A 26,780-nucleotide genomic window follows, 5' to 3' on the forward strand; every position below is an offset into this window, starting at 1 on the left:
AAGCAGCTGCTGCCGCCTGACGTCACTTCCTGAGCGCCTGCCAGTTGTCCCGCCTATTCGCTGCTTCTCAGCCCCGCCGCTGGTTTCAATATTTTCCCGCCCATGGCTCCGCCTCCTACGTCCTGACGTTAGCCAGGAGCGCCTGTGAGACGTACAATGTAATTGGAGTTGGTGAGTGTGATGTCATCAATGGGGGACGAGCGTCAGACTCCCCCGCCGGAAGGTAGCAGCGGCGGCGGTATGGGAGGGGCGGAGCCGAGCCGAGCCGGTCTCGGTGCGAGGGGGGAACGAGTCACAGGTTAGCTGGAGTCGGGGATTTTCTTCCCCGCTCCACCTGGGAGGTCCCGGACGCCTGGGTCCTAGTCGTGGGTAGAGGCTGTTAGAGCCCCCCCCCCCCCACGAGGTCCCGGACGCTTGGGTCCTAGTCGTGGGTAGAGGCTGTTAGAGCCCCCCTCCCCCCCCACACACACACGAGGGCCCGGACGCCTGGGTCCTGGTCGTGAGGGGGAAGGGTTCTGTTTCCACTCTGGAAGGAGGGCGGTTCAGAGCTGGGGTCTGGACGCCTGGGTTCTGCTTTCAGTGGAGGGCTAAGAGCGGGGCCCCGTAGACCCTGCAGGAGGGTTCCCGGCCCTATTGTTGTCTCGCTTTGCAGCCTTGGGCAAGTCGTGTTACTTCCCCTCCCACGGCACTGGCACTGCTGCCTCTTGCTTCCTTGCCCTTGGGTCTGAGGCGAGGCTGCTGAGCAGCCCACTGTGGGTGCTGTAATAGAAGTGGCAGAGATTAATGCAGTTATAATAAATCACTGTTTTGGCTCCTAGGAGTTTCTTGGCTGTGTTGGAGGCGTGTCCCATTCTGGAGACCTGGTGTCCCAGGATCTCAAACCATCTTGGAGACGCTCACAAACTTAACTTCATGTGAGCTCTTAGTAAGAGTTGAAAATAGCACCTGGGAGCCCCGATTACTAGACCTCCCTCCCCTCCTAGAGCTGCAAATAGAATGCAGGAGTTCAGAGGCGGCCTCCCTCTTCCAACCCCTAGACTCAGACACACCCTCAGAGACAGGAACAGAACCCAATAATCTTGATTCCTAGTTCTTTGCTTTAATTGTTAGACCACATTTACCTGCCCAGAGCTGTCAAAAGCTGTGATGCACCCTATACAAATGAAGCATTTATCTTTTTTCTGTTGATAATTGTATCTTTGTTTTGTCCTTAGGACTGGTGGTAAAAATGGCAGAGTGTTCTGGCCTTCAGTTTGTCAGCCCCTATGCATTTGAAGCAATGCAGAAGGTGGATGTTGTGCGCTTGGCAGCACTAAGTGACCCAGAGCTAAGGCTTTTATTGCCTTGCCTGGTGCGAATGGCTCTTTGTGCCCCAGCTGATCAGAGCCAAAGCTGGGCTCAGGATAAAAAACTTATCCTTCGACTCCTTTCGGGAGTGGAAGCTGTCAACTCAATTGTTGCCTTGTTGTCTGTGGATTTTCATGCCTTGGAGCAGGATGCGAACAAAGAGCAGCAGCTTAGGTAGCTAAAAGTATACCTTTATTTTTTTTTAATGATTGTTTAGAAATGTGTATGTACAACTATTTCATCTGAATGTTGCCATTGGCCTGTCCTGATGCTCAAGTGGCACTGTGTTAAAACGCTGTTTCACATCCCATGCGAGTTTCTTGTACCTTGGGCTTAATAGGTCAGCACGCAGCGATGGTGTTGGGATTTATTGCTTTTCTCAGTAACTTAATGTTCTCTCCCCACCTCCAAAGCTAGACAAGGGGGCACTGATGTCCTCCAAAGGCAGTCCTGTCCAATCGCCTTTAACCAGGACTAAGTGTTGGAATTCAAGGCTTCTGAGAGTGTATGGGAAATAGGGACATCCTCAAAGTGGATGGCATCCCTTGGAACCATAAGGATGCACTTGTTATCTTTGGCTGTGGTCTGTGTGTTGAGTGGGGATAGAGGCACCTGTATTTTGACAGTGCGTTTGAGTGTTTGTCATGTGCATTTTTTCCCTATTGAATGAGATTTGAAAATGTCATTAAACTCATAACTCTTCTATTGGCCTGAGAAGACCATCAAGGAAGTTTCATAGAATCAGCAAAACAAGTGTAGATTGTTGTCTTATTTCTTGCTTTAATATTTAAAGTGCTGAGATACTATGGTGATGAGCATGGTATAAGAACCTATATAGAACAGAATAACTAGAAAGGCTACTGGTTTCTATGCCTTATTTTTTTAAACAGCTGTTTTTGCCTTTTAATTATTTGTTAGACACAAACTTGGAGGAGGCGGTGGAGAAAGCATCTTGGTGTCACAACTTCAGCATGGTCTGACCTTGGAGTTCGAGCACAGTGATTCACCTCGTCGGCTTCGTCTTGTGCTTAGTGAATTATTGGCAATTATGAATAAGGTGAATGTCTCTCTTTTTTTTTTTTTTTTAATTCCTTAGTGATTGTAAATTTGGTATTGGTGCAAATGAAGACCTCTGATAGATGGCAGTGTTGAGAACCTGGCAAAAAGCAGTCTAATGTTGTGCATGTTGCATTTGGCCTTGCCAGTGCATCTGAATACTGACCTCCAATCCCTTAGCTATCCCAATCCCAGGCCACTGTCGAGCAGAAATTGTCAATCATGCTAAATTGTCTAGATTAGCTCTGCTGGTAATTTAAACCCCATGTGAATCCAGCTTTCTAGAACTGAAAGGCCAGGGATAAGATTTTTCTAAATGACTTAGGCACTTAACAGCAAAAGCCCGAAGGCTTTTAAGTGCCTAAGTCACCTTTGAAAATGGAAGTTAGGCTCCTAAGTGATGTAGGCACTCCTGAAAATTTTACTCATAGCCTATTGTGCAAATGTTGCCTGACCCCTTCCACCCTCCATATTGGTCTTTATTTTACTTTTCCACCTGGGAATTTATCAGATTTATACAACTGTCAGTGGACAATGCTCTTAAGTTTGAAAAAGTACTTTCAATTTTAATATATAGCAGGCATTATTGCTATTTCTATAACTCTACTTCAACTAGTACAGTAATTTTTCTCCTATAAATTAATTCTTCCTTCTCCCCATAAAAATGCACACATCTGTTATAGCGTTACAGCATGATTGATCCAAAATTTAGCAGCTAGTTGTGCTATAACTGATGATTAAGGCTAAGATTATGTCACGCAGGTTGCAGCAGTCATGGAATCCGTGACTTCCAGCGACCTCTGTGACATTGGGGGCCCCGCAGTGGCCCAGCCTCCATGCGCGGCGGGGGGACTCTCCCGCAGCTGCCCAGCAACGGCGGGTGGCGGGACCCCCCCGCAACTGACCAGCTGTCGCCACCAGCGGTGACCTCTGAGCTGCTTAGCCGCCGCTGCTGGCAGGGGTCCTCCTTTCAGCATCTCAGCCCCTGCGAGCAGCCGGGGCACCCCCGCAGCTCCCAGCCGCTGTTGCCGACAGCAGAGGGACCCCGGAGCTGCTCAGTGGCCGTGGGCAGGGGACCCCTCCCAGCCACTGAGCAATGGGGTCCCTGTAGCTCCCAGCTGCTGCAGGGTGTAGGGCAGGATGCTGGACCCTCTTCCATCCCCATTTTGTCATGGGTGTTTTTAGTAAAAGTCAGGGGCCGGTCACGGCTTCCGTGATTTTTTGTTTATTGCCCGTGACCGGTCCCTGACTTTTATTAAAAATATCCATGACAAAATCATAGCCTTACTGATGATTATATAAGCAGGTTAATTACCTTTTATGCTACCAGACCACATTGAAATATTTTATACCTACAGTATATGTATTAAGAACACTTAACAGAAAGCGTAGTGAGTTAATAGAAAACTAATTTTTTTGGGGATATATATATATATAGATAGATATAGTATCAGTACACAGGGATTCAGGCATTTGAGGTTCTTTAATACCCTATGTGTCATTTTGATTTAATGATGGTTTTAATCACAGCCATGGTTTTTAGACTAATGAGCTGTTCCCAAAAGATGAACCACCAGTTTAAGAACCCCTAAGGGTGTTGGTTCTTTTTCTTTGTCATGTGAAAATTCAGAGGCTGCTTTTGTTCACTATAATTACAGTTGCATGCTCAAATATTATGAGCAACTCTGTGGTTCTTGAGAAATTTTGTAAAAGCAGAACTGATTACTGACAAAATATTCAGTTTATTATTGACCATTCTTAACATACGCATTCTATTGAGTTTAAATCCATGTGAATTTGATGGAAACCAATGGCTATGTTATTTAGTCACCTTATTAAGCTTGTACTATGATGAACAACTTCTTGCTGTAGGTTTTGGAGACAAATGGTGAGTTTTTCTTCAAGTCGTCTGAACTCTTCGAGAGTCCTGTCTATTTGGAGGAAGCAGCAGATGTTCTCTGTATTTTACAAGCAGGTGCGCTAATCTGTATTTCTGAAGCTTTGAGTAATGCTATTTTTAAATTTGTCAGTGTTTCACTCTAACACTAAACTGGTTCTAATTTCATAGATGGTTTTAGACTTAAAAGTCCACCCTAATTTCTGGAGTCCTCTTAACTGATTTAAAACTAATGGCCAGCTCTTCTGAAGGAGAAATGGCCTATTTTTTAATCCTAAAAACCCAATGCTAACTGGAGATTGACCCTTAGAACCGTGTGAGTGCGTGCAATGGCTTCTAAAACCCTGTTTCCATTCAGAACTGCCTTCGCTATTACCCATAGTGGATGTGGCTGAAGCTCTGCTACATGTTAAAAATGGAGCCTGGTTCCTGTGTCTCCTAGTGGCCAACGTTCCTGACAGCTTTAATGAAGGTAGGCTGTGATTTATGGTGTTCACCGTATTTTTTCTGGGAGTTTATAACAACTTGAGCTTTAAAAATTGTTTCCAGGCTGAAATTCATTCCAAGTAGTATACATTCTAGTAGCCCAGAGACACTTGCATGGAGAAATTTAGTTTGGATACATCTGTGTCTATCTTAGGGGCATTTCTGTCCTGCTACGTTCCCTCACTTAATGCTCACGCTCTCCTGTGGTATGGCCACTGCTTCTCTCCAAGGAGGCCGAATTGGGACTCACTGCTCTGCCTGTCACAGCATTCCTAAAACGCAGCCTTTTATCTTTAGGTCACCAGTTTGAATGTGACCCAAGTCAATAGTGACCAAAAAATAACACCACTGGTAGGTAGTAGACTACATCAGTCCAGTTCCTAGTATATGAGCATCGCTATCAGAAAGCCCTCATCAAAGTTCATGCTGATTAGAGAGGCCAAGGAATGTATGGTCGTTCCCTTTTGCCTCTGCGAGTTTTCCTTCCAGGTCAGCCTGAGGCATACTGAGGTGGGAATAGGGGAGAAACTTACACTGCTGTTGTCCATGCTGTATCACTTACATTGTTGGAGACTCCAGGACTGCCAAATATAGTAGAACCCCATTTATCTCCGGCTCTCTGCATTTACTGAACAACCAGGACTCCAGGACCAGAAGTCGGCCATCTCTCCTGTGGCTGCTAGATGGTGCTGCAGCATCACATTTTCCCATTCTCCGGTTTATTCGGAGTTTTGATGATCTGATCTGGCCCCAGTCCCGATTAAACCAGATAAACAGGGTTCTGCTGCACATCGCTTGACTTCAGTTTGAGAGGGGGAGATACAGGTATGATTAGCTGAGGTCAGTTGGATCATGCCTAAATTTGTAGTGACATAAGCTCTTTGGGGCAAGGACTGTCTTTGTTCTTTGTTTGTATGGCACCCTGCACACTGGGGTCCTGGTCCATGACTTGGGCTGCTAGGTGCTACCATAATACATATAGTAAATGATGAGCAAAATAGCTCCTCAGAGCTGTGTCTGAGTGACTGTCCAGTGCAAAATACGGCTTTTCAGACCCCCTGTAATGTTTAGTTTGTAGAGGTTTGATTAAGAATGGTGAACGACAAGATGAGGAAAGCCTTGGAGGCCGTCGTAGGACCGAGGCGCTTCGTCACCTGTGTAAAATGAACCCTTCCCAGGCCCTGAGGATCCGAGGCATGGTGGTAAGCCTGTGATTGGTTCATTATGAAATTGCACATGAATCCTAATTGTTTTCTAATGTTCCATTAAGGATCACTTGTAAAATGGAGACTGGCTTTCTTTGGCTGTGTGCTAGGTGGAAGAGTGCCATCTACCAGGCCTCGGGGTGGCTTTGACACTGGATCACACAAAGAATGAATCTTCGGATGATGGAGTGAGTGACCTGGTATGTTTTGTGAGTGGATTACTTCTTGGAACAAATGCAAAAGTTCGGACGTGGTTTGGGACTTTTATCCGAAATGGACAACAGGTGAGAATCTGAAAATTCCTGGAGAATTGGTAAAAATAAAGTTCAACAGTTTGGATTTTGTGTGTGTGTTTTGTTCCCAGTGATCCTGTTTTTACACCTTGCTGCAAGGCATGACTTATGGGAAACCTTCCTCTAGCTGAAAAGGACTGGATGCCACTCCTTGGGTCTGCCAATTCTAGAATAGGGTCACTGAAGAGCGCCATCTGGTGGTCCCTCTCTGCTGTCTCAGTGATTTTACAGTAGTCTCATAGACGTGGACTGAGGGACCATAGATCTAATAAGGTTTTAGATCATAGATGGTTTTAGACCATAGTCCCATTGTCAGTCTCACTACAGTTTATTTCATACCCAGCAGTAGAAAGTCGTGCATTGGTTTGTTGCAATTATTTAATGCCTGTACCTCACTGAAATAGAGCATCGTAATGCAGTTTTGCTATGGCCGCAGCCCACCCAATAAAATGATTGTTGTTAACTTGGCTGCATGAACTTTCACTTAAATTGTTGTCTACTAGGAATGTACCTTGTAGTAAAATGGCCAGATTGATGTGTTTTCCTAGAATTACTGTTGCTTCTTTCACCTTTTCCAACAGCGAAAAAAGGAGAATGTCAGTTCTGTGCTTTGGCAAATGAGAAGGCAGTTGCTCCTGGAATTAATGGGGATCCTTCCCACTGTTCGCAGCACACACATTGTAGAAGAAGCAGATGCCGACATGGAACCAAATGTATCTGTGTATTCTGGATTGAAAGAAGAGCATGTTGTGAAAGCCAGCGCGTTGTTACGTCTCTATTGTGCTTTGATGGGGATCGCTGGTCTGAAGTAATCAATATTTTCTTGCTATTGGTATTCTTACTAGCTGTTTATCCATCTGAAAATAAATAAGACCTTTCAACTATTGGGAACCTCAGGCAGTTCCAATCTGGGCTTTCCTTCTCTGCCATAATGTCCTTGGTCCATACCTAGTGGGACTTGCCTTTGTAGGACTGAGAATACACTCTGCTTGCTCTGTCCTGCTTTGTCTCCTCAACTAATTTGGAGTTGAAATTTCCAGCTTGTTGAAAGGTTCCTTATCTTTGTTTTGGACAGAACAAATATATAGCTTAAAATCCACAGAAACAGCTGTGTAATTCCCTTTCCTGCTACATTCTTGGCAGGAAAGCTTTCTGTCCTCCACTGGTGAGGGTGAATGCATTTGTGAAAAGTCACTGTCTAAAATGAGTTTCATATGAGAAATCTCTTGGTTCCTTTTCTGTAATAAAATTAGTTCCTATAAATTAATTTTAAAATGTAGAGGTCTGTCTTTGGAGCAGTATGTAAGGCAGAAAACTGCTGAAAGTCCTGGTTATATTGGGTCATGTCACAAAATACATTGTTTTCACTTTGAATTAATTTTTTATATTGGTTTGTTTCTATGGCTAGACTAATGATAACACAGTATCTTCTTATAATGTGGCTTCTAGTTGTATGAGTATATGATACTAATAATTGTGAGTACATAAGATCGCTATCTGGTTATTCGGGACTTCTAAAGCAGAGATTTTTATAATGAAATTTTTAAAACAATGACCTTGGAATTCTTAAGTCCAGAGAGAACTTCCAAGTAATTTCTATAACCATATATTGATATAGTAGTAATTCTAATGTAAATAGTCTCTAATCAGTGTAGCCAGGTTGGAAATGCGTTCTGCCTTAAGATAAATTGATCTTTTTAAAGGGGGGAAACGTCTTTCACTTATTTTGTTCTTGTTTAGACCAACGGATGAGGAAGCTGAACAGTTACTTCAGCTAATGACGAGTCGTCCTCCTGCGACTCCAGCTGGTGTTCGTTTTGTATCGCTCTCGTTCTGCATGCTCCTGGCTTTCTCCACCCTTGTCAGGTACCTAGAACAATAGAGGCAGAGCCTTCTAGAGAGATTAGTGGAGCATGGCCAGGGCAGCACTAACCCAGACAGAAGCATGTGGGCTCTCCACCAGTTCTTCCTCTTTTAATTCTCTATGGACATGGAGCCTCTTCAGAAAGGGGGGAGGGATAGCTCAGTGGTTTGAGCATTGGCCTGCTAAACCCAGGGTTGTGAGTTCAATCCTTGAGGGGGCCACTTAGTGATCTGGGGCAAAATCAGTACTTGGTCCTGCTAGTGAAGGCAGGGGGCTGGACTCGATGACCTTTCAAGGTCCCTTCCAGTTCTAGGAGATGGGATATCTCCATTAATTTATTTATTTTATTTATTTATTTTATAAAGAGGTTATACCACTGGTGGGGTTAATAAATTGATGATGCTCCACCTCTCACTAGTGCAAAGTGCTTTGGGAAGTGGAGCACAGGCATTAGGCTGCGTTGCTTTGTGATATTGCAGGGTGTTATAGTTAAGCCCCTGGACTAGGCCTTCTGTATTCCTTTTCCACTGAATGCGTTTGGGGAGTATCTTAAGCCACCACTCAAAAGGGTTGACAAAAATAGTTATTTAATGGAAGTGGCCTTCTAATAAAGGTAGAGCAAGAATTCTTTTATTTGGGGGTCCCTTGGTATGCTCTCAAAACAGGAAATTACCTAATAAGGGTGAACTTTTATACAGATTTTGCTGTAGGTGCTATCAAATTTAAAAGTACTCATGTTTATTGGCACTGTGCTCTGGTTGTATGTTCTTAAATATTAACTCCTTGGGTCTGCTGATTATTAGTAAAATTATGTGTGGCTCCAGAAATGAAACCGCTTTGGAATTTCTTTTAGTACCCCAGAACAGGAGCAGCTGATGGTAATGTGGCTGAGCTGGATGATAAAAGAAGAAGCCTACTTTGAAAGGTGAGAGCTTAATTTTCAAAATAACCTGATAAGCCAAGGTTTTATGTCCTCTCTGGAAACTCACTTGTTCATCTCTGTTCCAACAGCATTTCTGGGGTTTCTGCTTCCTTTGGAGAGATGCTCTTACTGGTTGCCATGTATTTCCACAGCAATCAGCTCAGCGCAATCATTGATTTGGTCTGTTCTACTCTGGGAATGAAGGTAACTTCTAAATGCCTTCCTCCAAATGAATTTTTTCTCTTATAAATACGCCATCAATAAGTGAATTTTATTCCAGTGTTATCTGACTTTGATACCTAAAGACAACTGAAAATCTGTGTTACATTTGTTCAAGAACAAAGTAGAATCTTTAAATAAAGAATCTTCACATAAATAGATTTCCTTAGCATAAAAGTAAAATGCATATCGACTAGTAGAATTGAAACATGAATGCCTGTTAACATAATAGCCTTCTGTGTGCTAAAAGGTGTGTAAGATATCAAACTAAGTATTTTCAAAAAGAATTGTCCTATTGAAATGAACTTTGTGTTCTCAGTGCACACAGTTTTCTTCTAACAGACTCCATATTTGCTAGTTGTAATGCAGAGTCCTTTCTAAAAGGGACTGTAAATCTTTCATTTAAAAAAACTTAGAGAAGTCTCATATCATGTAAACTTCTTAAGCAATATCTGAAAATCGGCCTGTTTTACTTATCAGCTGAGTCTTGGATTCAGTTTTTTCCCCTATGGGAGCTTTTGACTTCATTTAAAAGTAGCAATGAATTCTCAGAGTGGGGAAGACACACATAATCTTGAACTTGACACTGGAATGTAAAATAAACTGAATTGCAGGTGTATTACTTTAATGTGTGAAATATGGCCTTAACAAAGGCAGTGGCAGATTCCAATCGTCGCAGGCTGAAATAGGTTAAACACTAAAAGCTATTTATAATGTATTACACATTTGAACAAGCCAGATCTTAAAGCCTAAGAGCAAACATGTCATTATTTGTTTCAGATTGTTATTAAGCCCAGTTCACTGAGCAGAATGAAGACCATCTTTACGCAGGAGATTTTCACTGAACAGGTAATCTTTGGGTTTTTTTTAACCATTTCATTTTAATTTCTGTTTGTAGTACTATGCAACTGCTTTAAAAGGTTCAGAACAACTATTGCACTTGCTTTTGGTATCTTTAGTCTTATCACATTTTTTTATACTTTGTTTCTTCTGAAGGTTAATATGAACTTTTTAAAATTTACCTGGGACTATTCACTCTTTGCAGAGTTATTGTAGCAGATCTAATGGAGAAGGAAGATCTTTTAGGACCTGTTTCTGCCATCCTTACCCTTGTTGAATAGTATCTTACTTTGTCATTAGTCCCACTGATTTCAGTGTGGCCCTGCTCCCCATGAGTGGGACTGGCAGAACTGGATCTTTCATTTTTTGCTTATTTTTGTGGAGATGGTGATTTTAAAAAAACAAAAACAAACCCAAAACCTACGGTAATCCATGTCTGCACAAACGCATCACAGGTGCAAAAAGGACTGTAAGCATATCTTTCTTCAAAGAGCAAACCGTTTTTAAAGGAGGCTGTTGGTTGAAACATCATAGGCAGAGCTGATTGCACCATTAATAACGTGGTCCAACTTTTCTCATTCTAAGACCTTGTGTTCAGATGATTATAACTTTGCTAAACATCAACTCTTCGGACTAAAATGTTATATCCTGGGTTTCTGCCTCAGGTGGCTTTTTTTTTTAAACTTTAAGCCAAAATAGTTAAGACATTTGGAGGTGCTAGAGCTTCTCATGCTTTGGAGCTTGGGGTCAGAGGAAGGAAATGGATTTAAGAGTTTATGCCCACTTGAGCACACTCCCTTCCAAGCCAGGAATGGAACCTAAGATTCCTGAATCTCACCGTTACTCCACCATAAACACATCTTTGAAACCCACTGGCCCAGTCTCATCCCCTGCTAGTGCTGGTCCATAAAGAGGATGACAATCTACTATTGCTATCAGTTACTCCATTAGCTGAAGTGGCAGAGGTCTGTGCAGTGGCTCTGTAGGTTCCAGCCCTGGTGATTAATCATGTGGGTGCCGGTATTACGCCAAACGGTGGAATTTCTGCATGTTTTTTAATAGTTTGCTCTTTTTAAAAATCTAGGAAATTACACATAAACACAGGGCATTTAAAGAACATTAAGGCTGCAAAATCAAGCCTTCAAATTTTAGGAAATGCCAGAATTAAAATGGTCTGTGAAACTTTAATTTGGGTCCCTTGTGCATACGCATTATGAAACTGCCATTAATTACATGATCATATTGCATACGCACAAAGTGGAAAATTAGAGTTTCACAGGCAATTTAAATTCTGGCATTTCCTGACTGTTGAGCGCTTGATTCTGTAATCTTTTAACAGAGTTCTTTGTATGTAATGTTTATATAAACTGGTTTTATGCAAGTACTCTAGAAAATCATTTGATAATGGAGAAGGAATGAAAATATTTTTCTTGAATATTACAATTTTTCCCACAGGTTGTCACAGCCCATGCAGTTCGTGTGCCTGTAACAGGAAATCTGAGTGCCAACATCACTGGGTTTTTGCCCATTCACTGTATCTACCAGCTTCTAAGGAGCCGGTCATTCACCAAACACAAAGTGTCCATAAAGGTATGAGAGTTGTTCCATTCACATTCCAGAAAACTGCATGATGATCTGGCTTAGGTTCCATTAATAGTTCCTGCTGCTAACCGGAATCTACAGGGATACATATTTCTCAATTTAATAAAAATTTACAGTCTGAATGAAATCTTTGTTGAGCTGGTGAGCGACCGTTATCTGGTAACTGGGGTTTGTAGAGTACATTGGGTTAGCGTGCAAGGCTTTAAGCTCTGTAAACCAGTGATCACAACCTAATTAAGTCACACATAATTTATCCCAGCTTCCATTTGTAAACTTGTTAAAATCCTAGTCAGGAAGAAGGAAGAGTAAGAATGTTGCTGAATAGAACCAAGAGGTATTACTAGAGCTATGCAGCATAGGGAAACTCTCCCACTGCTTGAGATATGATATCTCGCTCAGTCCAGAGCTGATGCTTTTCCTTTATTTTCCAAAGTGTTAATTTTGAAAGTGTGAATTTAACTGTCTAGTGGATCTAAATTCATTTAGTTAAAATAGAGTTGTAATTGCACTTAAAAGTAGGAACAGTATTTTTAGTTTCACATGCTGCTATTAAGTGTAACGTGTTTGTTCCAGGACTGGATTTATAGACAGCTGTGTGAAACCACCACACCACTTCATCCTCAGTTACTTCCTCTTATTGATGTCTACATTAACTCTATTCTTACTCCCGCTTCTAAATCTAACCCAGAGGCCACAAATCAGCCAGTCACAGAACAGGAAATCTTGAATGTTTTTCAAGGACTCACTGGGGTAAATTATTTTTTTTATATTTGCATGTCTGTTCTCAGAAGTGTCAATTCAGAAACGTCTTCAATATGTTGAACGGAAACTTGCTAGAAAATCTGACCATTGCCTTTTTATGTTTCCCTGCTTTTACTCCCCATGTCCTAAACTGTACCTTTCTGGCCAAAGATGGTCAGACGAGGTTCCCTTCAGATCCTATTGTTGCCACTCTTTGCCCTGCTCCCCGGAAAATGCTGAACTTGCTGTCTTTGCAGCACCACCAACCTTTGCCTTTGCTAAATATGTGGGTTTCAAATAATGACTTCTCTTTCCAGCAACAAATTGAAGTGGCAAATGAAGCTGGTTTTCACAGTAACAATCCTTGCATTGTCTTGTATGCGCCCAGGTTAAAGATCAAATTTTAATTAGAAGGGCCCTATATTACATTTCTGGGAAGCAGTTGTTTACATGTGGAGTGAGAATGGGAGGCTGAAACTTTCATAAGGGGTTTGTTCCAGGCTTCCCAAGGCAAATCAGCACTTGCTTCTAACCGTAGAAATGCCCAAGATGTCAAAACATTTTTAGTGGTCTGAAGTTTTCTAAATTACTTCTTTAAAAACAAAAATACCCTAAACTTGGGGCCAAATTTAGCTTTACAATGTCACTTTGACTTCAACTTGGCTGCCTTGCCTCCCCCCAGTGTTCTCTGCTGAGTCCAAACATTTCCTTTAAGAATAAGGGCAATATTGCAACATGACCTCTGTATGGTTTTATGTGCAGGGAGAAAATGCTCGTGTTAATCAGCGTTACAGTATCACAGCCCAGCTGCTTGTCCTCTATTATGTCCTCTCTTATGAAGAGGCCCTCCTGGCTAACACAAAGACATTAGGTATGTGTGGGTGAGTGTTGCGCACATCATTGTGACTGAAAGTCAAATGGAAACTGAAGAGATCTTGTATGAACAAATGTCAGAATCTGACTACAACAAGAACTGAGACTTCCTAAAACAGATCACATGACCTCAGTTTCAGTTGCCGTAGTAATGAGCACAGCAGTAAGAACCTTCTGATGTTCCTATTCACTCTGGCAGAGCTAGCACTGACTCTTGTGTCTAACACAATATTATGTAGCTGATCAGAAGACTCTCGAGGTCAGGAGTAGAAGCCAGCATAGCTTCTGTTATAAACCCACGGTTCTGTTGTCTGTATTCTAAGTCAGCCATTTCAGATCTAGCCAGAGTGAAACTTGGCAGAAAAGTTACCTCAAATTTTTCTATAATAAATTGTGTTCCAAGTGATGAAAATACCAAAACATTTTTGGTAGCTTTGGATGCTCTTTTCACATGGCAATGAATTTATATTATTGGCAATTATTTTCTGACTTTGTGGGTGGTTTTTTTTTTTTTTCAAATGTGGATATGGCTAAGTAACTTTCTTCCTATGAAATCCTTTAAACCGACACTTACTGAGTGTTTGATAATTCATGAACTCGCATTTGATTTCTGTGGAAACCTGCTGGTAAGCATGGTGTGCATTTCCAGCCACCATTTTACCTTGCAAATCTTCCAGCATTCATCAATATGCATATCAACTGAATGTGTGCTATGCTACCTAGTATTATGTGAGAGTAAAATGGCATATTAAAATTCATCAAGCTTCCTCCCATGTTGATAGCTTGCATACTGCTGTAGAATATGGTGTGTGCCGGCAGAATACATTCTACGTAGTACCGTACCATCTTTCCATGTTGTTCTTTGAATAAAGAACATTCAGACTTGGGCTGTAATTTCGTAAAATCAGGTTGGACCTGGTCAAAACCAGTGAGGCAGAAATCCAGTGATAATCCATGAACTGAAGGGAGAGGTGGTAGGTGAAACTCTTTGCAGAGCTGAGGTCCTCTGGTCATTAAGGATCCCCTGATACTTTTCACAAGACTGAGTGTTACCTTAAGTGTCCTAGTCAAAATTAATCTTGAATAATTCTAATCTGGTTCTTGACAGTCTCATTGCAACTTCAGTTGACAAAATTTATAGTTTACTAGCAGTAATTGTTGTGTAATATTCCTGACACAAAATGGCTGCCTCAGAAGTGATTGTGTTTCATTGGTGGGTCAAATGAACTCTATATGTACAAATTGCACAGCACTTTGTGGTCATTCAAGATGTGGGGTTGGGGGAGAAATGCTATGAAAATGCAAGGAAGTGGTGAGTTTATTACTTTAAAAAAAATATATATATTTTTTAAAGAGAGCTTGTGTAGGGCCCTGATTTCATGTTCAAGAGCAGGAAAATGTGGTTGGATCAAAAGTTCATTCTGACTTCATCCCCGTGTATCTCCATATTGCTATTTAAATAGTGCCACTTATCAGTAGTCCTTAAAACAGAGGATGATTCTGTTGTCCTTATGAACTGCAATGTGAGCAAGTAGATTGGCAGCCTGAGCTCTCAATTCGCTTTTGCCTTTTAGTCTAACTCATAAGATTTTAATAGTGGTAGGAATTCTTAATTAGTTTATAAACGTCTTTCCTTACAGCTGCCATGCAAAAAAAGCCCAAGTCTTACTCTTCAGCACTGATGGATCAGATTCCAATCAAGTACCTTATCCGGCAGGCACAAGGACTACAGCAGGAACTGGGAGGTATATCTGAGTGTCTAACATATGAGAAAGGAAACTGAGCATAATCTCTGTTTTCTGATGTCCTGTATTTGTTGAGCAGAACTAATAAGAAAGTAGCTTTCTCCTGCTTTGTGGTGTGTTTTTATTAATATTTGTATAACTTGCAGTTCTCCTATCTTTAGGTCCTCAAATTTATGCTGTCTTTTTGCTTTTACCTGTCTTAAAATCTGTCAACAGTTTAGAGTGAGCTTAGGTCCATATTTAGAGAAAGCTACCATATAACAATAACCGTAACGTACGCCTGTCTGAAACTTGTGGAACAAACTTCCATTTGTTTCAGTGGATCCTGACATAAGTCAAACGTTCAAAAGTGACTGAGTTTTTAATTTACTGTCTCCCTCAATCTATCTGCTGCAGTGTGAGACATTTTGGAAAGGTAGAAGATACCATCATAATTTCCTTTGTATTGTAGATGCTTGAGTTCTAATCTGAGGCTGTAAATACTCAAGCTTATTTAATACAGATGAGGTGAACTACATGCACGTTAGTACATTCCAAGAACTCATTCAATGAAACTTTGTTATTGAGGTGATAGGGACACAATTTATTCAGCCAAAAATATATTGGGATTTAGATTGGAGACTCTGATCTCTTTTTAACTTTTGAAGGCTTGCATTCTGCGTTGCTGCGCCTCCTTGCTACTAACTACCCACACTTGTGTATTGTGGACGATTGGATCTGTGAGGAGCAAATCACGGGTACCGATGCCTTGTTGCGACGGATGCTTCTTACCACCACTGCCAAAAACCATTCTTCCAAACAACTCCAAGAAGGTAAATAATAACTTCATCTGTGAACTAGGCGGTTCCTGGTTTCTTTCCTAATAGTTTAATTGTGTGGCCTACATAAACATTGAAAATAATGTGCATGTCATATACAATGTAGCTGTTTCTTCCATCCCTTCGTTTTGTGTTTGTAGGTGCATGATAATTGAGGATTATAATAGCTAGATAGGAAAAACACCCCGTAGATCAGATTCCCAAATGTGCTACTACAAATACTCCGTCACTAGACTGGAAGATATATCTGTTTGCTTCACTGCAGTATAACATGATGGACATAGTGAAGATGGCTCCCCCCATATGGTTTTATGCTGTACAGTTCAGATCTATTATGTGCAGCATAGAAGTTATTTGGAATCGCTACCTATGATATAGAAATTATTTGAAATCACAGTCCTAGACCACATCAGTGGGTCTTCATAGAGTTCACTGAACTCTAGAAATACTAGCTCCTTATGTTGCAGTGAAAATTTCACTCTTTTCTTTGAGGGGAGGCACAAAAGCCATGCCATTTCTTTAGTATGGGTTCTAATTCTATTCATTACACAAACTGCATTTGTGATTTGCACCAGCCAACTGGTTGGAAGCTATTTGCTCTTTCTGACCACTCCATCAGGTTGCACTTGGGTGGTGGTGTTGGAAAGGTACAGCAGCGAGCTTGTTAGCACCGTGGTTTATGAATAGTTCATTTTAAACATGGATTTGGAAATTGGCAGAAGGCTAGTTTGATGATCAGATTTCCCACTGCTTTTTTTCTGTAGCATTTTCCATGCTCCCAGGAAATCACACCCAGGTGATGCAGATTCTAGAACACTTAACACTACTATCTGCTGGTGAGCTGATTCCCTATGCAGAGGTATTGACATCAAATATGAACCAACTGCTGAATACTGGAGTCCCACGGAGAATTCTTCAGACAGTCAATAAGCTTTGGATGGTTCTTAACACTGTGATGCCTAGAAGGTAGATTCAGCTTACTGTTCAGTTTAACACAGCAGGTAACGTGGTAAACTGCCACCTCCTGTTTCCTATGCTTTGACACACTGCTGCTCTGAATGGTGGTAGGCTATGGACTTGATCCCAGAAATTAGCTTGGCACCTCGTGAGATCAGGTCCTTTTTATAATGACATTGCTGGAGCTAAACTTGTACCTGTTCTCCAAAGAAAAGTACCTCTTACCATTAGAAAAGACTTCACAGATAAGTAAAAAGGAACAAAGGACACTTTTTTTTTTAAAAAAAGGTAGAAACCTACAACTGTCTTCACATACACTTTAAGAATGGCATTATAGCATGCATCCATTTATGGTGGCTGGCTGAATATAAAATTTAGGACCCAGGTGCTGAAAAATATATTTAATGACAGCTTGCTTTTTAGAACAAGTAGATTCTCTGTATTGCTCTGAAAATACATCTTGGATGGATGACTTTCCAGAAAAATGCATATTGTAAGAAGATGTCTTGTTTATGAAATATTAATTCAAGGATTAATCAGTGTAGTAAACTGAGGATTTTAACTGTAGGCTGAGAATGTGTAATTAGCTGGCACTCATTTATTTCAACTGTTGTCTGTTAATCTGTGTGATCCTGTTTTACTTAAGCAGCAGCTTTTAGATTTAAAAAGAAATGTCCTTGTAGGTTGTGGGTGATGACTGTTAACGCGTTGCAGCCTTCCGTAAAGATAGTCCGACAGCAAAAGTACACTCAGAATGATCTGATGATTGACCCTCTGATTGTACTGAGATGTGATCAGAGGGTTCACAGGTAAGTGAACTCCAGCTAACTTTTCATAATACTCAAGTGTTCTGAGATCACCGCCTATCATGCTGACCAATAGACGTATTGTTTCCTTGTACTCTCCCATCTGTCGGCATCTGCCTGTTGTCTCTTACCTTATACTTAGAGACTATCAGCACTTTGGGGCAGGGACTTTGATCTCTTTGTACAGCATCTAGCACAACAGGGTCCTGGTGCATGACTGGGGCCACTGGGCACTATGGTAATACAAATAATTATTATTCATTGAGTTTACTTAAAGTATTACCATGGAATGGTATTCCATGGATGACTTCTGTAAAATGTTCTAATATTGAAAATCCTCTCAAGCTTTAATTTGTTCTTTACCTTCCTTCTTTGTCACCCCATCCTCCTCTTTCACTTATTTATAAATATCATTTACTTACCTTTGTTTCCTCTTCATGTTCTCTAGTTTGTATGTGTTTTTCTCCCCTTTCTTCCAGCTTTAGTTCTTTCCCTAGTAATTGATCCATTATTCCACTGGAGTAAGTAGTTTCCAGTTAACTCCAGGCTCTTTTCAATATTCCTCTGCAGGCATTGAAGCTTGTGTTGACATCATTTTTTAATCTCATCCATTGAGTGAGATATTAAAATCCCGTCCTTCTGTCTACCTGGCTATCCAGGTGCAATTTAAAGAGCCCACATTTCTAAAAATGGAAGGGAGAATAGTGGCCTATGTTAATTTTCAGTCAAATTTGGATTTAATACCCAAGCACTTGGAGAGGAATTGCTGAGAGCTGGATGTCAGCCATGTTTGCCTATACAGGTAGGGCATTGCCACCATCAAACTTTGGGTTGCCTCATGTATGAATGGTGTTTTTCAGCTCCCTTTCATTCCTAGGCTGCCATAGGTCAGTTTCTTTTGCAATTTACTCATATACTAGTTTGTGTGTGTGGAAGGCAGAGTTGAATGGCAGCCCTGTAAAGGGGAATTTTGGCTGACAACATGCTGCTCTTTATCATGTGGAAGAGCTGTAGTATTATCAGCCTGCAACCAAGGGTACGTCTTCACTGCGCAAAGGGGAAAAAAAGTGTTCTTACCTTGGATTAGCTAACTTGGGTTAAAATAGCCGTGAAGACATGGCAACTTGACATTTAACTTGGGTTAGCAGCTTGAGTTAAAGCCTATAGGGACCTTGTCAATCAGAGAGGTTTTCACACTTTCCTTACTTAGCTATATCCAGCATGTGTGCATGTTCTACCCAGTAACTGCCTTTGTTTGTCATCTGTTAGGTGTCCTCCTCTGATGGATATTACTCTGCACATGCTGAATGGATATCTCCTGGCTTCAAAAGCCTACCTTAGTTCCCACCTAAAGGAAACGGCTGAGCAGGACATTAGGCCATCCCAAAATATGATGGGCCCAGAGGCCCCAGAAGTTACAAGAGAGGAACTGAAAAATGCATTACTTGCTGCCCAGGTAATAGTGATGAAATGGATGGTAATGAAGATACAAAGCTAACAATAATAGCTCCAAAATATGTAAGCACTATAAGCAGTAGCGAAAGCAGAGAGACTGTTTATACTGACTTGTCCTACCGTAAGTAGAAAACTGACAATCTGTTCAACTTCCAGATTGTACCTAATGGCGTGAATTCTTTTCTCTCATCTATTTTTCTAGCCCGGAGCATCGTGCTGATGGCTGACCATTATAACTGCATCTTTCTCTGTCAGTAGAATAGCAAAGAATTCTGCTTACGTTCCCCCTTTTATCTTCTCCCTCCCATTGTCCAGAGGAGTATTTTTATACCCTCACAACATTGGAATTATAGAGCATGAGCAAATGTGACAGCCCCCTGAAGGCCATTTCAATGTTAGCTGCTTCTGTTAAGTAACTTTACAAAGTGCAAGGCTGGGAATGGTTGATTTGGTTACCTTAATGTCTCAGAGCTTTTGTTGTGAGTACTTTTTATTTTACACACATGCTTCTTTTCTCTCTCACTCTTAACAAAGTGTAATTAACCACTTATAACTTGCCTCCAGCTGGGAGAGTGATCGAGCAGTCAGTTTCACAGCCACTATAGTTTTTGATCAGCCAGCAAGAAGTTTTCATACTTGGGTGGTTAGCTTATTGTCCTCTGGATGCAGCGTACTGCATGGCCATTTGTGTATCCTTCTCTGATCTAGAACCAGCTTAGGTCAGCATTGGATTCCCTCTTTATAGAGTGGGTGCTGTAAGTATAGATCTCTTGGATAAATTTTACACTAGCTAGGATAGTTTATATCAGGATATTTGTATACTTTGCATACAAGGCACATGTATTTGCATGTATAGTCTGTGTACAAGTTTTAATATTAAAACTCCTTGGTCTATATGTGTGCACTATAGAACAATATTTGATTTCTAGAGAATGATTCTTAGCCCATTGAAGCTTTAGTGATTTTTGGGGGGGGGGAGGGAAAGTTTTTGGCATTTGTTGCTTAAGTTTTTAATTCTTGATTTAAAATAACTTTTAATAACTCATTACCCTTTATTCCAGTCTTAAACAAGCTAATCCACAGCTTCTGTATGGGAACTGTAGCTATTTTTCATGCCTTAGTTTCTTATGTTGCCACTAACTGACACAGTCAGACAGAGGGTCCTGTGGCACCTTTAAGACTAACAGAAGTATTGGGAGCATAAGCTTTCGTGGGTAAGAACCTCACTTCTTCAGATGCAAGTAATGGAAATCTCCAGAGGCAGGTATAAATCAGTATGGAGATAACGAGGTTAGTTCAATCAGGGAGGGTGAGGTGCTCTGCTAGCAGTTGAGGTGTGAACATCAAGGAAGGAGAAACTGCTTCTGTAGTTGGATAGCCATTCACAGTCTTTGTTTAATCCTGATCTGATGGTGTCAAATTTGCAAATGAACTGGAGCTCAGCAGTTTCTCTTTGGAGTCTGGTCCTGAAGTTTTTTTGCTGTAAGATGGCTACCTTTACATTTGCTATTGTGTGGCCAGGGAGGTTGAAGTGTTCTCCTACAGGTTTTTGTATATTGCCATTCCTGATATCTGACTTGTGTCCATTTATCCTCTTGCGTAGTGACTGTCCAGTTTGGCCAATGTACATAGCAGAGGGGCATTGCTGGCACATGATGGCATATATAACATTGGTGGACGTGCAGGTGAATGAGCCAGTGATGTTGTAGCTGATCTGGTTAGGTCCTGTGATGGTGTTGCTGGTGTAGATATGTGGGCAGAGTTGGCATAGAGGTTTGTTGCATGGGTTGGTTCCTGAGTTAGAGTTGTTATGGTGCGGTGCGTGGTTGCTGGTGACAATATGCTTAAGGTTGGCGGGTTGTCTGTGGGCGAGGACTGGCCTGCCTCCCAAGGTCTGTGAAAGTGAGGGATCATTGTCCAGGATGGGTTGTAGATCACTGATGATGCGTTGGAGAGGTTTAAGCTGAGGACTGTAGGTGATGGCCAGTGGAGTTCTGTTGGTTTCTTTTTTGGGCCTGTCTTGTAGCAGGAGGCTTCTGGGTACACGTCTGGCTCTGTTGATTTGTTTCTTTATTTCCTTGTGTGGGTATCGTAGTTTTGAGAAAGCTTGGTGAAGATCTTGTAGGTGTTGGTCTCTGTCTGAGGGGTTGGAGCAGATGCGATTATACCGAAAACCCACCGACCGCTACACCTACCTTCATGCCTCCAGCTTCCACCCCGGACACACCACACGATCCATCGTCTACAGCCAAGCAACAACTCTAACTCAGGAACCAACCCATGCAACAAACCTCTATGCCAACTCTGCCCACATATCTACACCAGCAACACCATCACAGGACCTAACCAGATCAGCTACAACATCACTGGCTCATTCACCTGCACGTCCACCAATGTTATATATGCCATCATGTGCCAGCAATGCCCCTCTGCTATGTACATTGGCCAAACTGGACAGTCACTACGCAAGAGGATAAATGGACACAAGTCAGATATCAGGAATGGCAATATACAAAAACCTGTAGGAGAACACTTCAACCTCCCTGGCCACACAATAGCAAATGTAAAGGTAGCCATCTTACAGCAAAAAAACTTCAGGACCAGACTCCAAAGAGAAACTGCTGAGCTCCAGTTCATTTGCAAATTTGACACCATCAGATCAGGATTAAACAAAGACTGTGAATGGCTATCCAACTACAGAAGCAGTTTCTCCTCCCTTGATGTTCACACCTCAACTGCTAGCAGAGCACCTCACCCTCCCTGATTGAACTAACCTCGTTATCTCCATACTGATTTATACCTGCCTCTGGAGATTTCCATTACTTGCATCTGAAGAAGTGAGGTTCTTACCCACGAAAGCTTATGCTCCCAATACTTCTGTTAGTCTTAAAGGTGCCACAGGACCCTCTGTTGCTTTTTACAGATTCAGACTAACACGGCTACCCCTCTGATACTTGACAGTCAGACAGCATATAGTTATGTAAAGTTGCATTGAGTACGTCCTATACTGACATTAGGATTTTAGGGAACAATAAAATAGTCCCTGGTACTGCCTAGTGTCTGCCAGTTTCAGTGAACAAAAGCTGAACATTATAGCAACGAGAAGAGAGACCTGGAATACATAACTTATTTAAAACACATGCATTTGGTGGATAATAGCCTTGCTGTGGTTATATTGTTTAACCATATCTGATGAATGGGCAGAGCATGTAACAAGCAAATGTTTCATTCATGAATCTGCTTTTTCCATGGGCACAGTGTGTTTGTATATAAGTTACTCCATGAGTACACATATATACTTCATGCTTCATTTTGTTTTACTAACTTCTGCGCTGCTTGACTCCTTTTCAGGACAGTGCTGCTGTGCAGATCCTTTTAGAGATTTGCTTACCTACAGAAGAGGAGAAAGCTCAGGGTTGCAACTCTCACAGCCTGCTAAAGAATATTCAAAGTGCTGCTGCCATTGGACCTCAGAGTAAGGGTCTAGAAGAGGAAGAAGATAGCCTTTTGTGTAATCTTCGAGAAGTGCAATGTCTCATATGCTGCCTACTGCATCAAATGTACATTGCAGATCCCAACATCGTTAAACTAGTTCACTTCCAGGTCAGTTTTTTGTTGGCTACGTCTTATTTTCACATTTTTGTAATGGCTCTTCGGGAAGTGATAGTTGGCTAGGGCAACGCAGAATGAATCCAAAACCGGTGCACTCATGTAGCGCTGGAAAGAGAACAAGGGCAAAGCTTTTCTTAGTATAGTAGTTATTTTGCACCCAGCTTCCAGTGCTCATGCAGGCACTCAAAAAGCAGTGGTCCAGAGGGAAATAGCTAGGTGCAACTTTTGCTCCCCACCACTCGTGTGTGTTCATATGTATCCATGCACCACTACAAATAGTACTGGAGTGGGCATTTTGGGGAGGGGAATGGGAATGGGGCTAATCCATGTTATAATGTGCTCAGCCCATAACCAACTCACTTGTTCCACAATTTGTGCAGATTACTTGTTCCTTAGCAGGAATTATCTGTGCTCAGGGCCACATTCTGTATTTTGGCTCACATTAATGCTGCTTTTTAAGCCTGTTAATATATGCCTGTGCTAAAAGCCTGAATTTGGCTGAGTGAGGGAACAGAAGGAGAAGGATTGCCTCTGCAGAAGTTGCTGGTGGTACTTGTAAAAATCTGGAAAGCCAAGCAAATTAATTGTCTTGAGGCAAACAGGGCTTGGATGACACTTTATCTTGGTCTGTGTTAAGACTCTGAGTAAATGTTATGAGTAAAATGTTTAAAACAATGTAAACAAAGGGTTTTAAAAAAACCAAAAACTTTATGCAGTTAAGCTTCTATTATGACTTTATGAAATTGAATGAAGTTTTCTTCTCTTGTTCAAATAGGGTTATCCATGTGAACTTCTGTCACTGACCGTGGCAGGTATTCCTTCCATGCATATCTGTCTGGATTTCATACCAGAGCTCATTGCTCAACCTGAACTCGAAAAACAGGTACTGTGTGGCCATGTAGCCTGAGAGGCATTGGAAGTATTTAACCTTGGAGAAACCTTTCTCTGGGCTGCAAAGTACTGCAAGGGAATGCTCAAAAACATTTTCCATTGATGTTAAATTAACAAACATGTTTTTCCTTAATATTAACTTTGGTAAAACATTTTTACAAACATTGTAACTGCATTTGTGCCTTAGTTTCCCCATTTGTAAAATGGGGACAAATTAATTGTTTTGTAAAGATCTTTGGATTGGAAGTGTGATGAAGTGCAAAGCAAATCTGTATTAAAAATAACTTTTTACCTGTTTCTCTCCCTCTTCACCCCCACAGATATTTGCCATCCAGCTGCTTTCATATTTGTGTATCCAGTATGCATTACCTAAATCTCTCAGTGTGGCTCGCTTAGCTATCAATGTCATGGGAACACTGCTAACAGGTGAACAGCCAGATAACATCAAAACACTGGAATACTTTTGTGGAGAAGTGGTTGTAATTTTGCTCTAAGGCAGGGGTTCTCAAACTTCATTGCACCGCAACCCATGTCTGACAATAAAAATTACTACAGGTCCCCACGCAGGGGGCCTGTAACCTGAGCCCTGCTGCCCAGGGCTGAAGCCCTCAGGTTTGGGCTTTGGCCCCAGGCCCCAGCAAGTCTAAGCCAACCCTGGCAACCCCATTAAAATGGGGTTGCGACCAACTTTGGGGTCCCGACTCACAGTTTGAGAACCGCTGCTCTAAGAGGAAATATACATTCCGCTACACTCTTTCGATATCCCAATCTGTCTTTTCATGAAAACACCAAGATTAAAAAAGTTCTTTATATTCATACTAATTTTTCATCTCTATATAAGTGTACGTTTTAGACAGTTGTGCTGGGCACAGTGAAGAAACGTGCAAACCAACAGTTTAACTGTTCTCTCATCCCTTATGAGTTCCTAATGAGTTGTTAGAATAAAGTAACGTTTAAGAGACTAGCATGTAGGAAATTTGGATTCCATCCTAATTACAAAACAGGAATGAAACTTACTGCCTAACTTTATCCTATTTATCTTGCTGATGTCACAGAAGAATCCTAGTAATTGGCATTTTATGTCTTTTAAATGCACCAGGAAGTAGCATGGAATAATGTTGCATGTTTGCTAAGGTTTTTCGGCTTTATAAGAAATACACATAACATGTTTAATCATAACATGAAACGGCATTTTAGGACATAGGTTACAATCATAAATGTAATGACAGCTCTTGATTCTTTTAAACTTTTCCCCTTCCTTACCAGTTTTAACCCAGACAAAGCGCTATGCTTTCTTCATGCCGACCCTGCCTTGTTTGGTCTCCTTCTGCCAAGCCTTTCCTCCGCTGTATGATGATATTATGTCTCTGCTGATACAGATAGGACAAGTTTGTGCCTCTGATGTTGCTACACAGACAAGAGACTTTGATCCAATTATTACACGTAAGTAATGACACTGCGTATTCCAAAACTAATGGTATAATTCAAGACAACTGTATCTCTAACACCTTGAAAGGTTAAAGTGGATTTTTGAGGTCACTGTGAAATGCACCCCTGAAGAAAACTCGATTTCACCAGAAAGACTAATTATCTCCTTGTTTCCTTTTACCATGGCATCTGTAATTTAGTTTTTGTTGTTGAGAGAGCCTCTTTATCCAGGTGCATTTTGTTGTATTTATAGAAGTTCATTGGGCTTAGAATAAGTATCTTCATATTCCTGGCTGGAATTTGTTCCCCTTGGCTCTTGATGTTCACTGACAGAATCCATGACTGATGCAGATTTATTACTTAAATTGTCATGAATTAAAAGGTGTGGAAAGTCCTGGTTTCTTTTTTTCTCTTCAATCTATATGCACCCGAGCAACAGCAAAAGTTCACTCCATGCATTTTGCTGTTGTTAATTATTGGCCTTGAAACTTTTAAAAATCTCCTACGGACACTTCAGATGGCTTTGTTTTCTTAATATAGCTGTAGCTCTTAATACACTATCTGACTTTTTCCATCGCAACAGTGTTTCCTGGGGCAGGGGGTGGGGAGGGGGTGTTAGAGTGGAGATGAGTTGAAATCAAGCTGATCCACATATTAGGTACAAATGTATAGTAGTTTTACTATATATCTCTAGCAAATATGAATATCTTTCTGGAAATTAAGCGAGAATATTGTGCTGTGGAGGAGAGGAGTTGTTGGTTAGGGTTGTAACTGAGTGTCCTATTGGATACGTGGAATAACATTTACAATAGTCTGGGGAAGGAAAATGATGGACACTAGAAGGGATAGTCTGGTTCTGTGTAGTGACTAGCTTGTAACTCACAGTGAAAACGTGTGTAAAGTTAAAGTACAAGTGCCTGTACTTCACATTCTAAAATGGCAAACAATAATATATATGCGCCTGTAATGGAATTCATTGGTGGGTGACGTCCGCTGCATCTCTAAGGGGTAAAGAAGTGTCTAATGGCTGGCGCAGGAGAGCTAGGTTCTATTTCCAGTTGTACTGCTGACTTGTGTCATCTTGGGCAAGTCACTCAAGGTTTGCGCTTCCTCCCCTTTCTAAAGCAAACGGAATGCCCATTTCACAGGGTGCTGTGAGGCTTCGGGCCCCTTCCCCTAGGAATTATTAAAACCATTGTCTTTGTCAGAAAAGAACCAACCAAAAATAAACAGGTAGACCCAAGTGAAACCAAACAGAAATATTCCCTCAGTTTCTCCAGAAAGGTTGATGGAATTAAACCAGTGCATACTTGGGCTCTAATCTGTCCCCGTGGTGGTAGCAGTATTTCCAGTTCACCATCTGAAAACATGCACACTTGTCTATGTACATAGGAGAAGAAACAGTTTTTATTGAACTATGTTTGTTTCTATCTAATTTTCCATAGGTCTCCAGCAACTAAAGGAGAAACCAAATGAAGAATCAGGACTTTGTAAAGATTCCTTTTATAAGAGTGGACTAAAGAACATAGGAAGCATGGACCCTGATGTTCAGTTATGCCAGTGTATTGAAAGGACCATCATTGAAATAATTAACATGAGTGTTAGTGGAGTTTAGGAAAAACAGAAATGAAGTTGGACTACAGCAAGTACGATGTACAGTTTCTAATTTTGGTAACAACTGCCAAAGTGGAATTAGGAATTGGATTGGAACCAGTAGTATCTT

General features: G+C 41.3%; 1 protein-coding gene across 1 annotated transcript; it reads left to right on the plus strand.

Annotated features, from left to right (window-relative positions):
• The first annotated feature begins 257 nt into the window (after positions 1-257).
• On the plus strand, positions 258-26,780 carry INTS2 (integrator complex subunit 2). The gene is made up of 25 exons (XM_065418287.1): positions 258-298; positions 1,215-1,521; positions 2,266-2,404; positions 4,276-4,378; positions 4,659-4,772; positions 5,858-5,988; positions 6,102-6,275; positions 6,866-7,092; positions 8,025-8,150; positions 9,002-9,073; positions 9,160-9,274; positions 10,070-10,138; positions 11,585-11,719; positions 12,305-12,481; positions 13,235-13,343; positions 14,986-15,090; positions 15,738-15,902; positions 16,673-16,874; positions 17,549-17,674; positions 18,941-19,127; positions 22,478-22,729; positions 23,514-23,621; positions 23,950-24,055; positions 24,896-25,072; positions 26,503-26,780. Exons 2-25 carry the CDS (start codon positions 1,229-1,231, stop codon positions 26,670-26,672), a joined length of 3,582 nt encoding a protein of 1,193 aa, XP_065274359.1. The 5' UTR covers positions 258-298; positions 1,215-1,228; the 3' UTR covers positions 26,673-26,780.

Source organism: Emys orbicularis, chromosome 17 (assembly GCF_028017835.1).
Source record: "Emys orbicularis isolate rEmyOrb1 chromosome 17, rEmyOrb1.hap1, whole genome shotgun sequence".
NCBI classification, from domain to species: Eukaryota; Metazoa; Chordata; order Testudines; family Emydidae; genus Emys; species Emys orbicularis.